Source organism: Camponotus floridanus, unplaced genomic scaffold, assembly GCF_003227725.1.
Source record: "Camponotus floridanus strain SB8 unplaced genomic scaffold, Cflo_v7.5 scaffold177, whole genome shotgun sequence".
In the NCBI taxonomy this organism is placed as follows: domain Eukaryota; kingdom Metazoa; phylum Arthropoda; class Insecta; order Hymenoptera; family Formicidae; genus Camponotus; species Camponotus floridanus.
In genome coordinates, this window is record NW_020229300.1 from 308,142 (window position 1) to 326,345 (window position 18,204).

Below are 18,204 nucleotides of genomic sequence, written 5' to 3' on the forward strand. Positions count from 1 at the left end.
CTATCCACCGTGCGGGGCCCCGTTGCAAGTCGGGTAACCGAGCATAGCATGTACGTATGTCGTCGTATCGCACGAGCGACGTAGCGCGCCTTCCGAACGTTGATTCCTTCGAATTCGGCCTAGCCCGGTTCAGCTCAGCTGTTTCTCCCTTTGCGCTTGCATGCGCACGGGATCGCGAGTCGAGGCGTTTCTGGCGGCCTCCTGGTGCTGCGTACCGCCGAAACGGACGGGTGTCCGAACAAGGTGCCGCGAGAACGAACGAGTGAGAGCGAGCGAGAGGGACAAGGAGGAGAGATAAGGACGAAGAGAGAGAGAGAGAGAGAGAGAGAGAGAGAGCGCGTTCGCGCGCGCGCGCCTTCCACCGTTGCGTTCCTGGAACGACGCTCACGTTAATTCTCGACGTACTGTGTGTGTATATACGCGCACACGAGCTTGCCTGTATATATTCGCGTTGAATTGGCGGCAAGGGAACGGAAAGAATTGCAGACGAGCGAGAATTGCACGAGTCGAAGACGGACAGTGGCTTGTCACGCGACTCACGCGGGCTAAGATGCCCGACGTAGCTGCTGCCGCGTGTAACAACGTCATCATCGAGGCAGCTGGAGCACGCAGTCCAATGCGGTTCTCCTTCTCCGCGAGCGCACCGTGAGATCCACCCCTGAGGCTCCTAGATTCCAACCTGATGTTCTTATAGTTGTGAAGGAGTATGCTGAATATTCCAGAGGAAGACTTGTTTGAGAGACAGTTACAGTGTATTTTGCAGACGCGAGGGAACGTTTCGAGGGATGTACAGTAATAGTTCTAGTGATTGTAAGTGTACTTTGAGATTGCACATTGATTTATGGAGAATATCTATGAGAACGTAATGTGCTCGATGATTCTTGTATTTGGAAACTGAAACTGTGAAAAAGTAGAGAAATAATTGTGAAAACATAAAAGAATATAACTGAAGTGCAATTTATATATTTTATCGAGTGTTATATTCCTGCGCTTATTTATATATTCATATATATTCGTATGTAGTTGTAAAGGCATTTTGTTTTTTTCTTTTAATAAGTTATATTTTAATCACACATAAAGATCACAATGTAATACTTAAGAACTTTTTTGTTTGTCATGTAGCATATTCATCCTGGGCAATATTGCTGATATCCATCTAAGAGTAGATTTATTAAAAGATTATTTGGTATTTTCCAATGTTGATTTTATAAAAGAACTCGATCAAATATTACACTAAAATGTGTGAACAAACGGAAATCAATTATCTGGACGGGGATGTTGTTTGGGTTAAATTGGGGGCATGCTGGTGGCCTGGGCAAGTTACTGGATTGGATAATTTGCCAGAAGATATACGAGCTGAATTTCAAAAGAAACCAATAATTGCTGCTGTTAAATTTTTTCAAGAAGATACCTAGTAAGTTTCAAAAACTCAACTTGAATGTATTCTTAAATGAATTATTGAAAACAATTACTTAAATAATTATTTTTTTTAGTGAATTTGTAAAGAACTATCAACAGATTTACAAGTACAATTGCACGCTTAAAGATGATTTTATTAAAAAAGGCATGGGTAAGTATCGTAAGATGGTTCCACTTAGTTATTATAACTAATATCTAATATATTAATTTAAATTCCCAAGTAGATTGTCTTTCTTAATAATTTCTTCATAAATTAAGCTTTGTTCAATTTTATTTAATAGATAAATACAGAAGCAAAAGTAAGGATGGTTCCAGTTATATGGACAAATTTCCGGGCGATGTAGAGACAGCGGAAAAATTAACGGGAGGAGATCCCGATATATTGAACCAAGGAAAATTTTATCCAGAAGAGAAGCCGGATATTTCTGCTTTGTTCGGCGAGAAGAAAATCCCGAAAAAGAAGCGCGATCGCGAAGACGGACATAGGCGAAGCGATAGCGGGGACATGAAGAAAATCACACATCCGCGTTTTTTGCGCGGAGAGAGTGATCATGAGGTTCGCATTCGTCAGCAACCCAGCAGTTTACCATCAACTCCGATTAACACAGGTTCCCCAGTATATCGTTGCCATTTCTGTAATTTTACTTCCTCGCGCGTTAATGTGATTATATGTCACATAAAAAGTCATCGGTCCGGCGACTCGCCGACGCCACGATCGAAGGTGAAAACATATTCTCAGTCGCACAGTAGAATTTCTGATACAAGTACACCGAAACGAAAATATGTAAGAAAAGATAAGAGCCATTCGAGCAGAAAGAAGAGTGAGAGTAGCTTGGAATCAGGTAAACGAAGACATTCGAAACAGAATGAGAAATCCAGTAAGAAGAAGAAAACTGATCCAGAATTGCGCGAAAAATTGTTAGCTGATTGGGAGGATGAATCGGACGAAGAAACAATTATTAATGTAAATAATTCTCTGAACAGTTCACCTATGAAGACTTTATCAAGTGTCGATGACAAAGAATACAATGAAGAGAGAGCTGCAGAGACTAATGAAATTATAGCGGAAACAGAGAAATTACTTAAAGATACTGAAGAATTATCTTCAATACAAATACAACGATTGAGTAATTTCGATAAGAAATCGGAGACTGAAACAGATATTAAGATTAGCGGTATGTCTAATGAAACATTCAATAAGTCGCCAAAAAAGGATACTTCGAGTTCTGACAGTGAGAGCAAAAATGACAAAGATGACAAAAAATCACGACTATCATGTTTTGATTTTGACGAAGATGATTTGAGTGAATCTATACCACCTGTACGAAAAATTCCCAGGGTATTTGGTGAGAAAAATTTATCTTTGAAAAAAGAAATTATTAAAGAATTTGCAATGAGTCAAGCTTTGAAAAATGAAATGAAGAGAGAAGCCGAAATGTCTGAACTAGGTAGAAATATGAAATTAGAAGCTGATGAAATAATGGAAATAATACAAGGTAGTGACAATCGACAAGAGAAGAAAGAAATAAAAGCGAATAAAGATCTCGATGAGAATATACAAGATGAAATAGAAACGACACAGCCTGAAAATGAAGACAAAAAGAAAACTATTCAATCAAAAAATGATCAACAGAAGTCTAATACTAATAGTTCCGAAGCTGAAGTGGAGATTGTAGAAATAGTTGAAGAGAGAGAAGATGGTAATAATGAACATTCTTCAAATGTTACAAAGCATAGTGGAACGAAATCTAAGATTACTACACCAGAAGTATTGACAAAAAGTGCTGAAACATTAGAAAAAATTGAAACATCAGATATGAAACATAACGATGATAAATTGCTTCAGTCCGAAAAAGCTGACTCAGAGGACGCGATTATAGAATCTAATGATAACACTTCTATGAAAGAAGCGGATGATACATTATCCGAACGATTTACCACGGAAACGGAGGATGAAACCGTGTCCGAATCTGCAGAGACTATGCCTGAACAAAGCGAAAATTCAGACACTGATCTATTAGATCAAGATCAAAGTATTGACGATGGTGTCTCAGGTAATCGTATTGGTCAGCCATTAATTAAAAGGGGAAGAGGACGACCGCGGAAAAATGCGAAAACGGCTAATAAAAATGCTAATACAGACAAAAGTCTCAAAGTAAAAACCAATAGAGGTAACAAGAGATTTCGCTTGAGCGAAAGAATCGAACGAAAGACTTCGGATTCTGATACAGATCGATCGTACAGCGGTAGAAGACGCAAACCAAATAAAAAATACTTGGAATCCGATATATATGTTCAAGATCCTGATTACAAAGCGTTCAAGACAGATGAGAGTCAATCTGAAAGTGAAACTAAAGTTCCCGAGAGAATTATAAGTAAATCCAGAAGAGGCAGACGTTCGAGAGGCGCTGATAAAAAGAGCAGCGGACTCGTCACCCAGAGGGATAAGGAAGAAATAGAAGTATCGGATCAAACACCAACTGTTGCTGAAAACAGCACCAGCGTCTCATCGATCGATATGAAACACGAACTCTTTGATAATCGTGTCTCTAAAAAGGAAACATTTTCCGAAGAAGAAGAAGGAAAATCTGAGGAAGTAAAATGCGATATACTCGAAGAGCGAATAAAAGCTGTTTTGGATGAAGCATCCGTCACGAAAATTGATATGGACGTATCTTTGGAAAATGTAGAAACAACTACAGTGTTAGAAGCTTCAAATAAAATGGAGGAAATAGAACTTGATTTGGATAAAACTATCAAGGAGTCATCAGAAGTGAAAGAAAAGAGAAATTTAATAAAGCCAAATAAAGATATTGAAAAAAATCTTAAGAATCAGAATAAATCTTCAATTCTAGAACAAACTGAAGATATCATTGATAGAGTTGAAACACAGCAGGATATTTCAAAAACAAGTACGGATATGTTACCGCCAAAAAAGTCTCAGATGAAAAAATTTGAATCATCGCAAGATCTTGATACAGATGTGCAAGTTAATAAAACTGTAGACACCAAACTTGAGTCTGAATGTAAAGAGATTGAATTTGATTCTAAGATTGAAATCGAATTTGAACATCAGTCTGAATTTCAGAATGATACTAAAGAAAGAGTAAATGAAGAAGATGAAATAGTGATAAAAGCAACAGTAGATAAAATAACAGATGAAATCGCAAAAATTTTGGACACTAAAAAAGAAGAGCAAGAAAACTTGAAAAATTCTGAATTGCAGGAAAATTTAAATGAATCAGATAAAAAGGAACAAGAAATGCAATCGATAGGAGAAGTATTGCAAAAATCACAAGATGTTAGTCAGCTTGGATTAAAATCACTTGAAACGTCATTCGAGACATCCAAACCAGACGATGCGGATAATATACCAAAGAGTCCAACCAAAACGATAATCGAGCAACAATTAACTCCCAAGAAATCTTCTATGCAAACGAGATATAAAGGTAAATTCACTCCTGAAACAGGTAAAGGAAAAAAAGACAAAGATTTATTTTTAGAAGAAAGGCCAGCCAATACATTCCAGGAAGCTTTTCTGAAGACTTTACAGATGGATAAGAAGAAGATTGAAGGTGCAGAATCACCCAAAGGTAAGAAGGAGAAAAAATCTATCAAAAAGAAAGCTGAAGAGGTTAAAGTAAATATTGCTGCCATACCTGCACAAAGTACAAAAATTGACGATTCAAAAATTTTAGAAGTTTCCGAAAATATTCCAATTGAAGGATCAAATGTTTCGGTTGTGAGTAATTTTGAAAATATCGAAGTAGTTATCGAGGAGAAAATAGAGATCGATGACAAAATTAAAGATAATAGTTGCGAAACTACTAGTACTCAGCTTGGATCCTCGCCCAATGAATTTATCATTACGTCTAAATCATCTGAAAATAATGCTAAAACTATTTCAGATGTTAAAAAATTGAGCGAAATCCCAAAAACTTCATCTGTATCTACATCTTCTTTATCATCCGATATCAGCGTACCAGTAAAAAAACGTGAAATGCCACGAATAATAGAAAATGTTACGTTGACTGAACCAGTGCAAATTTTAAAACCGAACAAGCTATCGCAAAAAGGTGTCAAACATAAATTGGAAATGGACGTAACGAAGAAAAGTGATCAAAAGAGTGGACCCAAAGCCAAGATAATGAAGATAGAAACTCTACCCTCGAATAGTAAACTAAAAACCATAAAGTCTAATCTACCAAGTTCACATATGTCTCTGACTAAGAAGTTGCAAGTTTTAAAGACAGAAGAGACAGACGCATTTCTAGAGGCGCAGAATAAAGAAAAAAGCAGCGCATCCACGACGCAAACTATCGTGACTGTACCGGCGACAGAAAAGTACATACAACAGAGCTCTCAAAGTCTAGCAGACATGGAGCTGGATATCAACTCAATGCCATTTGTCCTCAGCGAAGACGTGCTAACACCCGAGAGCATTGAACAGATGCCTGTCGTCATATCTTCTATCATACCGGCATCCAGTTCAATTCCAGCCACGCTCTCTTTCACTCCTACCACGCAAATATTATCACCTACTAAACAGACTCAATTTAAGATCGCCAATGAAACCACCGTGGCCGAGACGTCGCCGTCGAAGAAGAAGAGTGGCATGCCGGCGATATTGAAAAAAGAAAGCAAAGCGAAACCGACCATTACGAGCGTTAAAACACTGGTGCCCCCGCTCACCGGTGGTGTAAAGGGTTTGAAGTTTCAAAGCGCTCAACCATCCAGCAAAACATCGTCTCTCTTGACACAAAAAGGCAAATATGTTGTTGTACAGACTGCGGGCACTCAGCAACTGCGTTATAGTGTTCAAGGCAAATCCGGTACTCAACAGAAGATCACTATTCCAACTACTGGCAAGGCGGCGGGCAACGCGCAAGTGATTCAGCAAGGTAATAAAGTTGTCATATTGACATCGAGTCAGTCAAAAATGGTGCCATTAAATATTTCCAAGACTCTGAGCGGCAAAATGCAAAGAATCGTGACGAGTAAGGGTCAGTTACTATGTCCAATCAGTCCGCAGAGTAGTATAATTACTTCGAAGATTATTGCGCCGAAAACTGACACTGCTGCAGCTATCGCTGGCTCGCCTACCACATCCAAACTAGCCACCGGTAGTCATAAGATTATTAATACGCAGGGTATAATCACATCTAAAGGTGTACTCACTCCGATTTCAGGTACTATTGCTAAAACAGCATTATTAGGCACACTACCCCAGGGAATCCTTACAAAAGGTGGTATTTATACTCCGATTAGTGCCTCAGCTTTGAGCGGAAAAACTATTATTGGCTCGAAGACTTTAATTACGAAGGGCGGCGCAACTCTCTTGTCTCCGCAAACTCAAAATCTAGGTGGCTCGAAAGCGATCTTGACACCAGTGTCTCAAGCTCTTGCTGGTAAGACTATATTAAATCCGCAGGCCATCGTTAGCAGCAAAGGTACTATCCTTACGCCGATAACCGGGCAACAGGTGAAGGCCATCGCTGCCAAAAGCCCGGGCAAAGGCGGCAAAGTATATCAGCCAGTGCAACAAAAGGTACAGTTGCCTATATTGCAGAAATCGTCTAAAGTACCGATATCGGCTGCAAGCTCGCAAACGAAATCATCCGCGAAATCATCCGGTGGCACATTGATTTTGCCGAACACTACCGGCACAGGGGCTCAGAAGAGCACATCGCACGGTAAGAAGAGCATCAAGCAACAAGCGGTGGTGCAACCAGGCGCTACCATAAGTATTGCTTCGCCGAGCGGGACACAGCAGACGGTAACGATGGTCACACAGCAGGTACAGCCGAAAAACAAGACCGCAACCGTGCCAAAAGTTATTATTCCTAAAACTGGTCGCCAGACTAAAACTCAGCAGAAATTTGTCCAGAAAGTGCAGGAGCCGGTTGTATCGACGATGCAGAGCATCCACGCGAAACAGACGATCGCCACGGCGACCTCGGCAAATGTGCCGATTGCTGCTAAGACGGTCGCCCAGTCGAAACAGACAATCTCCGCGACCCCTCCAAAATCCACCACGAAGTCTCACGCGTCAAGCAAGGCACAGAAGAATCTGTTGAATATCGCTATGAATTCTATAAACGCTGTCACGACGAACGTGAATACCGTTACGACCATGGCGTTACCACCGTTGGAACCGATCGATGCGGAAAAAAAAGTGAAAACGGATCTTCAGCTTACGGATGCCGTTCAAAAGGAACAAGGTAAAGTTGAGAAACTTCATGAAAAAAGTAACGTAGACGTTGAAAAAACGGAAGAACCGAAAATAGCCGCGCAACCACAAATCATGGCTTTACCAACAGAGAGCAGCGATGGCACACAAACGTACGTGTTAGTTACGATTGACGAGCAAGGACAGATACAGCCGCTCGATAATAATACTCTCATGTCATTGGAAGGAACTACGCAAAATCCCGATGGCACGAGGACTTTATACATAGATCCTAGTTCTCTGGGAGAAGCCGGAACCTTGGATAACATTGTTCTTCAATTCGACAACGGTATCCTGCCGAACATTCAAACCAATGTGACAGAGGCTAATCAAACAACAATTATAACGGAGAGTTTCCCCACGTCAGAAGTGATACAGACGTCTAATCAAGACATACTGGCAGCCGCTCTGGCTAATACAGATTTCCAGCAAGAAATCAATTTGCCAGAGAATCAAGCATCCGGTAGTGTCATGACTCAGACCGGTCTTACTCAGACGAGTCTTATCAATCAGACAATACTACAGTCGACTATCATACCGCCCACAGAACCAATATCATCGCCGTCGGTGCTGGAAACCTCATTGACTTTAAATCAGCCCATCATGACGCCGCTCGAGGTACCGAGCAGCTTGCCAATTCAGTCAACAGATTCAACTCCGACATCGGTGGTATCCACTATCCCATCTTCTCTTGAGCTACCGATTACCATTACGAATCCCAGTATCTCTTACATATCTGCCACGGGTGAACCGCAGATTCAGATTCCCGGCAACTCAATGCCAGACATTGGCGAGATTATTGAGGGCCCGACGGCGGCAGCGAGCAGTGAAGATATCGATTGCGCCAAGATTCCCGCGAGTACTCAATACGTGGTCATCCCAAATCTGGAGAACAATATCGCGACCGCAGAGACGCAAAACGTGCAAAGCGCCGAAATCGCAATCGCGCCATCGGTCTCGTACACGGTCACCATGCCGAACAGTATCGTCCTAGAGAATCCGCAGGTACAAACCACTCCGTCGATGCCTATCATCGATGACACGTACACGGACAATTCGCAATTCACCACGACGATCGTCGCCGAACAGACATTTGTAGACGTACCGGTCTCGGAGATGCTAGTCTCCAAGGCGCCAACAGTGGAACATATGCCATTGGAAGACATTGCGGAAACGTCGGAAATGATTATCTCCACGCATCAAGTTCCGGCTTCTCCACAGAAACCAATTATATCGACCGACAAGTCATCCAAGAATTCGGACAAGGAGCAAACCGCGACGCAGGAAGTATATTCTTCTCAAGAAGTTCCTATCACAGCTGAAGAGTTGATCCTACAACAACCGGCTAAGGAAGATAGCGCCTCGATCGCGATGAAAGTCGCGCGGGAAAAGAAAGGCGATAACAAGGAGAGCGATACCTCGACGACTAGTTTACCGATAATAGATGAAACCGATTCGATTACGTCCGAATCTAATTCTAAGATGGAACAAATGAGTTTTGAAGCGATTGATTCGAGTGAGCTTAAGGCCACTGAATCGCACGAAGCGGACACCGTGGACAAGTTGAAGCAGCTAACGTTTTCCGAAGGATCTAAAACTAATTTGCTAGATAAGCAGGTAGCCGGGACGTCAAGCCAAGTAGAAACTCAAGCAGCTTCGCAAATTCTACCAGCCGAGTTGTTAAATGCCACGAGCGATGCGATTATGAAGGTGAACGAGGCAGTAGAATCGGAGTTGTATGCCGGCAGGACAAACGACAAGCGAGGCAAGGAAGGTACGGAAGGCACGGAAGATAGTCAGAAGGACGAACCGTCGTCGCAGGAAGAATCGGACAGGCGTCGTTTGCGCCAGAGCATGGAACTGCATTTCGAGGAAGAGGAGGTGGCGATCGCGGAAGCTAGTCAAGAGACGCCATCGCAATCTCAATACGAGCAGTTCAACGTATCCATCAGCAGTGACTCCGCGGATCTACCTAGTCAATCCGCCGGCAAACTTGAGAGTTCGTCGGGCGAGGCCACGCAGTCGATCGCGTACGAATCGATGGAGATCGATGAGGAGGAGACCGTCGTGGCGGAACCGCCGACTCAGTCTTTCGAACACTCGAAGATCAACGAGGCATCTCAATCGTACGAGGTTTCAACGGAAGCCAACGTAAACGCACCTACGCAATCCTTCAACGAAATTCAGAATCAAGTAGAACGACCGAGCGCTGACGAGGCGATCGACGATCAGAGCTTTCCTACGCAGAGTTACGAGGTTGACAAGAGAGAGAATACGACGGAAGATATGGAGACCGATGCCGAGATCAGTCAAGAAGGCAATATACCGTCGCAGTCGAACGATATCGGTGCCGATGGAATCGGCACGTCGTCTGTATCAACTAACAATTCCGGATTGAACGAGGACGAGACGGCAAGCTCGTCTTACGTGCCGGAGACCCCCGAGAATCAGGAGCGCGATCAGGATCAGGAAAGTGCGATAAGTACGTCGTCTTACGAGATTCCGCCGTGCGAAGAACTCAACATTGCCTCGTCCAGTGTGATACCGGACACGTCGGTCAGTACGGAGCATACCGGTATTCATGACAACGGCGTGCCGGAAATCCCGACCTCCTCATCGTACAACTTGAATCCCGATATCACGTCGACCCACCACGTGGACTCGGTGCCTACATCCAGCTACGACGATCAGGTAATAGTCGAGCAGAACGTATCGACATCGTACGAGGTACCGATTTCGATGCCTGGCCTGGAAGAAACCTGCTCGCAGAACTTCGTCACGGAGAGCGGCGATCATCACCAAAACGAGCCGTCCAGCTATTACGCCCATCACCAAGAAGTGACGGCGAGTTACTACGAGTCCGTGGACCAAGATGCCAACTCCCGTCTGGAGGAAGACCCACACGAGGAGCACGTCACGCCTGGCGGCTACTACGAGGGCAATCCGCAGGAGGTGAGTCAAAGCTATTTTGCGCCCGCCGAGGAGGAGACGCCCAATTACACCAGCCATAGTATCTCGTCCGGCTACTACGATCCCAGCAGACCCGAGAGCGAGGCGAGCCAGAGCTATTATTCCACGGACGATCTGGACGGTAAAACGGAGGAGCAGTCGTCGTCCTCGTCGCCGAACATCGAGGCATCGCAGAGCTTCTATCAGGAGAGATCGGGGGAGCTTAGACTGAGGCAGCAGGGCGAGGCTACACCGACCTATTCCGAAGGATATCCGGTGGACTACACCCTGGAAAATTCGCCGATCGAGAGGCACGATCTCGTGGAGAGCTCAGTGCCAGCCACCAGGCCTATGGACAGGTAATATACTACGGAAGACGGTAACGAGCAAGAGTGTCCCTCATTGAAATAGACTATCGGTCGTACTGTCTCTGCAGCCCCGTCAACATACAGACTTTTTAGTCTACTTTCAGATGTAAATATAATGTTAAGATAAAATTATTAACGTATTAAGTATACACAAGCGCTGAAATCTAAATTTAGGTGTTAGGTTTTTATCGTTAGGTCCCTACGTACAAACAAATAAGCGTGCACGCATATGTATGCGTGCGTATGTTTATGCGTGTTAAAATAAAAAAAGCCGTGAATTTATGTAATTCGTTTTTAGATTTCGGTACAAGGGGATTATATGTATACATAATTTCATATATAGCATTATATCGTTATAATCTTGATTTTACCGTCATCGACGTTTGATATGATAAAAAAGAAAGAATCGTGTATATAATCATATAATCATATAAGAATTTTAAGTCAACTATTTATACAGGATGTACTTTCTGCGTCACGTTCTCGAACGATAGATAAAAAAACGCCTTAGCTTAGCATGTTTTAAATACGAATATGTTAGACTGAGGATGTCTTTTACATTATTATGCGAAAAAGTGAACAGAAACATCCTGTATATACAGAATATATGTTATTATTCTTTCTTTTTAGAATATCGTAAAGATTAATGTCAGAGATGGGCGATTTCTGCGTCGATATTTTTGTGTGTTTACGATGTAGCAGAGAGTGAGAAAATCGCGGAACTTCTTTATAACAAAATGTTGAAGATGATGTAATCGTTGAATAATAAAATAATAATATAAAGTGAAAAATATTTGTAAAACCAAAAAGAAGAAGAATCGCAATCAACATCCCAAGATTTCACTGCTACTTCGTAATGTCCAGTCGTAATATAAGCAAGTTCATTTATAGTACACTTCTACGAACTAAGGGAGAGAGAGAGAGAGAGAAAAGGAGTTGATGTAATTATATAAAAAGAACCGTAATGAATTCAATGGTGCTTCTGGAAAAAACACATCCTTCATAATAACTTCAGTCTTCGACATGATCAAAATTGACATATTTTCGCTTATTTTATATCCTTTTAGCATCCCCATATTGTGCCTGGGTACAAGTTTGCTATACCGATGTAAAGAGCACAATATGCTTCATTATACATTTATTATAATATATACTTTGGCAGAGACGCGATATGAATGAGGACTTTCTCGTTTGAAGACTTAACTTTTTCGCGGATAAGTTACACCACGCCTCGCTTTGCTCAATTGTTGTATATGTGAACAATGTAATAAATTTTAAATTGTATGCAACACAAAATGTGCAAGGCTTTGAGCGAAACGAGGATCGTTTTCTATTAGGCTTATGTTTTAGTTTGTAGGATATAAAGTTTATAGACAACATATGTATGGAAAATAAAAATGTTTATTATTTCACCCAATATGATGTCTATCTAATATTAATCGATTGTGTTAAGACGATTGTGTTGTAAAAGAAACGCGTGTAGATTTTATTTTACAGGAAATCTATCATGTTTGGGATGCCTTAATTAATCTGAAATCTATCTTCTAATTCTTAAGTAAAACGATTTATTTCATCCGAGATGAAGCTAATTCTTAATAAGCGAAATGTGAAGAAGTTTTAATTATATAGAGAGTGAACTCGAAGATTTTTATAGTGCAATCCACAAGCAAAACAGATTTATCAAAATGTCATAAGAAATATCACTATACTATATTCTTTATAACCTTGTGTTATTTCAAGAATAAATCTGTTTTTATTTCTCGTGGCGTTTCTTTTTTTTAATTATAAGTGGCCACGTATGTACATACATATTATACGTCGATATCGGAAAATAAAATAAATTTTTGTGAATTATAATTTCAAATAACAGATAAACTCGATATAATATTGTAGAATGTAAGAAGAACCTGAGAAATCTTCAAGGACGGACTGAATTGTTAATGTTCTATAATTTTTTTTGGATATATAGGTATATGAATATATATATCAAAGTTATATTAAAATTCGTATATATCTGCAGGTATCATGTAGTATTGTAAGATTGGGAAATATATATATGTAACTACATTTTCTATTAAAGAAAAAAAATTTCTGATACAAATGAGATATGTGTATGTATGCTATATATACATGTATGTATGCTACGTTTGACTTCATTAAATTCATAAAAATGACGTAAAGTGATACTGAAAAATAAAAATAGTACTCTGCGTTTCACATATATAACAATAATATTTTCAACACTAACAATATGAATCTATTTACATTTATATTTCTATTGTGTGCACCACATACACGATTGTAATTAAGAATAAAATAAATATACGAGTATTTACATAACAGATTACATGTACAATAAATATATATTGTTTCTGTGCGATTAATATCCTATTATCAACTGAATAAATTGAATATTTCATAGAATAAAAAAAATAATAGTTACAATTACACATATTTTTATTGCAATTTTGATAAAATCAGATATAAAATATACTAGGTGAAAATATTTTACAAATTAATTGCTTAAAATTTAATAATTATATTTTGCATATGTTATCTAGAATGTAATATATACATTAAATCTCTTTTATCAATATATCACTCGGCTGAAATAGTATCAGGTAATAAAAGTGATTCTTATCAAATATTTATTGCCTAAATACGCTCAAAATACAATAAATTATATTAATATGTTATAAACATATCTCGTGGTCGTTTTATATACAATATAAAACAATAATTCTAATGTTTTTATGGAAAGAAATACAATTTGTATGATTACGCTGTACATTGGTGTATGTTTCGTCTCATTACTTTCTCCAATATTGTGCGAATTTATGGAGTTGCTCCACTAGCACAGCCATTACGGCGGTGACAGATAGATCCAGAAGATTATGCACATAATGTACAGCTTCTTCATCAGTCAAATCCAATCGTAATTTATCCTGGACTTTCTTTACGGCTTTGTCCGGTTCCAAAGCGATATCGGGAACACTAGCATCCACCATCAATGAAAATAGATTCAATATCAAATTGGCGTGCCTACGTAAATGAAGGAACGCCGTGTAACATTGTTTCCGAAATTCGTGATAATGTTCAGAACCGACGCCACCCATAGCTTCGACCATCTCTTTGCTGAGTTTCATTGGAGGTGGTAAAGGTTTCGGATCTCTACCCAATATATAACCGAAGTCAATGTGAAAGAGCGTGCCTGTAAAATATAAATTGTTTGGCTCGCTCATTCATTTTATACAAAATCTTTTATTAATATACCTGATGCTGTGAGAAGTAAATTATCCAAATGACGATCGCCGACGCCTAGTACATATGTAATTATACAATAGCCAGCTGAAATTTTAAAATATGAGTTAAATAACAATCATTATATTTGTTTTCTTTCCTAGAATTATAGTATTCGTATTCACCGCAACTGCGAACATAAGTGTCCATAACTTCAGGCACTACTCCGTAAGGTCCAGTTTCAGAAGGATGATGTTTTCGAAAGAAATTCAATATTGATCCCTCGTTAGCTAAAACCTCTGCAACCGTTGTGGATTCGATAAATTGTACAAAACCATGTTTAGTACTTGTTGCGAGAACCCTGAAATAATGATTAAAAATCTTATGATTGTTTTACATACATATTATCTTTTATGTAAAAAAAATTTTTACCTATATGGAGTTAATTTTAAATCTAAATTTTCCCTTCTTAATAATTTATCCATAAGTGCTATTGTTTGTAAAATTAATTGATCTTGTCGTAAATCATCTCCATGTTTAAAGATAGCTATATATTCAGTATTATCTGTTGTTAAGAATGTAAGTTTTGATGGCATGAGCGCAGATTTAAAAAGACTTGCCCTAAAAATTAATAAAGTAAAAAAATTCGAATATAATATATAAATTAACATTAATAATATATCAAATAATTTGAATATGTATACTTTTCTGGAATGATTCCTTTAATACAAATCTCGGGATCCAATGGAAAAGGTATTGGCTCAAAATTCGAAAAATTAATCTTGAATGCTGGATCTGGATCCGTCAGTAATGCTCTCAATCTATCAGTCTTTTTCTTACGATTTCCGCTTTCTCGCGCAACAGCTTTTACCAGCGATACCAATTGATCGATAAACACCTTTTGTCGTAAAAGAAATGCTCTTCTTTTCTGCCAAACGGTATTCCCTTGTGCCAACATCATGGAAAACATTTTCATTACAGTTACGTACATTTCTCTTACTCGCGTATCTTGTTTGGCGCTTATCGCGGGATCAATTTGATCCTCGCACTCGATAGAAAGATACCAATAAAAATAATTAGCTAACATTGAATTTTGACAAGCACGTGTTATTAAAAATGATGCTAAATCCATAAGCGGTTCTTGGCTCGTCGATAATTGACTCTCCGATTCACTAGACTGCAAAGATATATAAATATAAATATAATGTAAAATTAGTAGAGACTTATTGTTTGACTTACAGTCGTAATTGGTGTAGATGTAGAATCACTATTTCTTATGTCTTTATCTAATTTGTCAGTTTTTTCCATTTTTTCCATCTTCTCCAATCTTTCGCTTTTTTCCAATTTTTCGGTATTCCAACTCTTTGACTCCAGTCTTTCTTCTTTCTCCTTCAACATTACTTGATAAGCAGTCTTAATACTTTCAAAATCTTCATATTTCAACGCTTGCACCAATTGCAGCAAGTACAACATTAAATCATCATCTGGAGCTTGATTGAGCCTGCTAATCGCGTATCTCCTAATAGCCGGATGAGTAAATGCAGGTCCTAATAGCTCCAAGGCGTCCTCAGAATCTGGTGGTGCCCATAACGCTAACATCTCCAAGGCTTGACGTTCTTCACCAGCGACTTTCCAATTAACGCATTTTACGAACTTGGTCAATGCTTTTTTCTGGCTAGACAAATAAAATCTGTATTTCCAAATCAAATCCTGTTCCTCAGTAGAAAGCGCAGTTGTCGATGGATACCCCAATATAGTATTTAAGGCGTCCCGCACAGTCGAGGTAGGTTTTAATTCACGAGTGTTACCGCCACTACGTAAACTACGGGCTAATTTATGATGTTTTGCCTCTACAAGATTTTCCTGAAAGAGAAATTAATCTTGACTTTTTATCTTGTATTTCAATGTAGCTTGAAGCATATATTGTATGCCACATATATATCTTTTTATTATATATTTTCTCTTGTAAAATCTTACTTGTAAGATCTCATAATCAGGAAGTGTTACAACATCTGGTTGCAATCTATGTTGGAAAACTTCATCACCATCTTTCTCATAATACACAATTGAATACTATAAAAAAAATTATATATATATATATATATATATTATTGTTTTTTTATATATAAAAAGTACTTAAATTGTGCTATATACCGGTACACCATCCATTATAACTTCTGGAAATTCTATCATCAAATACAAGTACTCTGATGCTCTCTTCTCCCTTTCATTGATTAACTCGATTTCTCTGAAAGTTAATCTATCTAGCCAATCAATTTTGTTTATTTGTCCATTTCTGTGTTTCTTAACAAGTTTTGCAAGTCTCTGCATTTGTTCTTTCCCATGATCTCTGGCTTTTCCTGGTGTAGTGGTTAAAACACCACCATCAGCTTCTACCCCAGGCCATACTCTAAGATCCAACATACCCTGTCGATACACTCCATGTTTGCCAAACAGTGATATAGTTGTGCCACCTACTGGAAGTTGTCTACCAGGTCCTGCGCAATCGTACAGGGTTATACATAATTGTGCGTCACGTGGCAGATCCATATAGGAGATTGGTAGATAGACCCACTGGTTCCAGCTAAAGATATCGCAATATCATAGACATCATTTAATAGTAATAATAAGTCATATAATATTAAAATTTAAAATAGAACATACTTCCAACGAGAGGTAAAGTGCTTGTAAGCTGTATGTACAGGCAGAGCCAATGGTCTACCACCAGCCCATACTTGCAGAGACGCAGCTAAATCACCACGAATCCCACCTGTCTCATATAAACCTGAGTACTTGAGCAGAGGATCGAGAAGTAACTCATCATATTCAGGTCTCTGTCTCTTGCCTTCTAGGGTACCTCTGTGAAATAGTAAATAAATTGTCTAATAATCAAGTTATATGCGAGTCATATTTTGTAAATTACATATGCAATTGGTATTAAAGACAATGATCAGATCGAGCATATTGCATGAATTACTCTGATCTGATTATATTTCACACTAGTATAATTAATCTTTGCATATGAAAAGAATGTCAAAGTATTTTTAACGTCTTGATAACCTGAACTCGATCAAATAGTAACATAAACGAGATCGAAACTTACATCTTAACTTGTATCCTGGTATCTAATGAAGAACTGTATACATAGAAAAACTTATCGCTCGTACTCTCCATCATAGTGATATCAATTAATCAAAAAAGTTTGACGCGAATCTTCTTTTCCATCACATCCACACTGTCACAATTTGCATTTGTATAAACGCAAGTGTGTAATTATGTACACAAGCACACCTAACGCGTATGCTATTCATTGAAGAAGTATCTATCAAATTTTATCTCAAGATTACACAACAGCTAAAAACGCTGATATCATGTAGAACGATATTGAAATTATTTAATAGTATTTCAGATGATATAAGGAAATTGATAATCGAGCAATTTCATCAACTGATAGAATTGTCTCTGTAACAAGAATTTTCAATCATTATAATTCATTTGTTCGTAATGTAATCTGATCTACATATAATTAATAATTTTCTCATATATCAAAATACTCCATACACTACAGAAAATATTATAAGTTAATCGGAATTTAATCCTAAATAATATGTACTTTTTTGTTATGCAAATGTTTAGATATAAGATTCCAGCTAAAGATTTCGATGAAAATATTTGCTACATCCAAATCTTGCTTCAAGATATATAGAAAAGTGTCGAATAAAATTTCAACGAAATTTAAAATATCGACAAATATCTTCGAAGTGATTTATACGGTGCTTTTTTTAGCTATAAAGACACATTTACATCTTAGTAATAAGTATAATTGGCAGAAGCCAATCATCTGCTTCCAGCTTTTTTACCGAGGTGTGAAAGCGCTCTTAAGCGGCCTTTTCATTGACGCTAAAAAGTAGCGTCAACCATTGGTTAAATAAAGAAGTATGTAGTTGCTTCATTGTTTAACCAATGGTTGACGCTAAAAAGTAGCGTCAACCATTGGTT

General features: G+C 38.7%; 2 protein-coding genes across 3 annotated transcripts; one reads left to right on the forward strand and one right to left on the reverse strand.

Annotated features, from left to right (window-relative positions):
* The first annotated feature begins 11 nt into the window (after positions 1-11).
* On the forward strand, positions 12-11,044 carry LOC105258097 (mucin-17). Of its 2 annotated transcripts, XM_011269165.3 has the most exons (5): positions 13-810; positions 1,123-1,414; positions 1,494-1,570; positions 1,701-6,320; positions 6,609-11,044. In XM_011269165.3, exons 2-5 carry the CDS (start codon positions 1,239-1,241, stop codon positions 10,958-10,960), a joined length of 9,225 nt encoding a protein of 3,074 aa, XP_011267467.2. In that variant the 5' UTR covers positions 13-810; positions 1,123-1,238; the 3' UTR covers positions 10,961-11,044. The 2 variants fall into 2 exon arrangements, with proteins under 2 accessions (XP_011267466.2, XP_011267467.2); XM_011269164.3 differs by having other exon boundaries at positions 12-810; positions 1,701-11,044.
* Positions 11,045-13,553: 2,509 nt separating this feature from the next.
* LOC105258094 (phosphatidylinositol 3-kinase catalytic subunit type 3) lies at positions 13,554-17,877 on the reverse strand. The gene is made up of 11 exons (XM_011269160.3): positions 17,819-17,877; positions 17,309-17,667; positions 16,870-17,064; positions 16,360-16,789; positions 16,183-16,278; positions 15,445-16,068; positions 14,910-15,382; positions 14,638-14,826; positions 14,391-14,566; positions 14,239-14,313; positions 13,554-14,176 (listed from the first exon to the last, which is right to left on the reverse strand). The coding sequence occupies exons 2-11, from the start codon at positions 17,380-17,382 to the stop codon at positions 13,776-13,778; spliced, it is 2,733 nt and encodes a 910-aa protein (XP_011267462.1). The 5' UTR covers positions 17,383-17,667; positions 17,819-17,877; the 3' UTR covers positions 13,554-13,775.
* Positions 17,878-18,204: the final 327 nt, after the last annotated feature.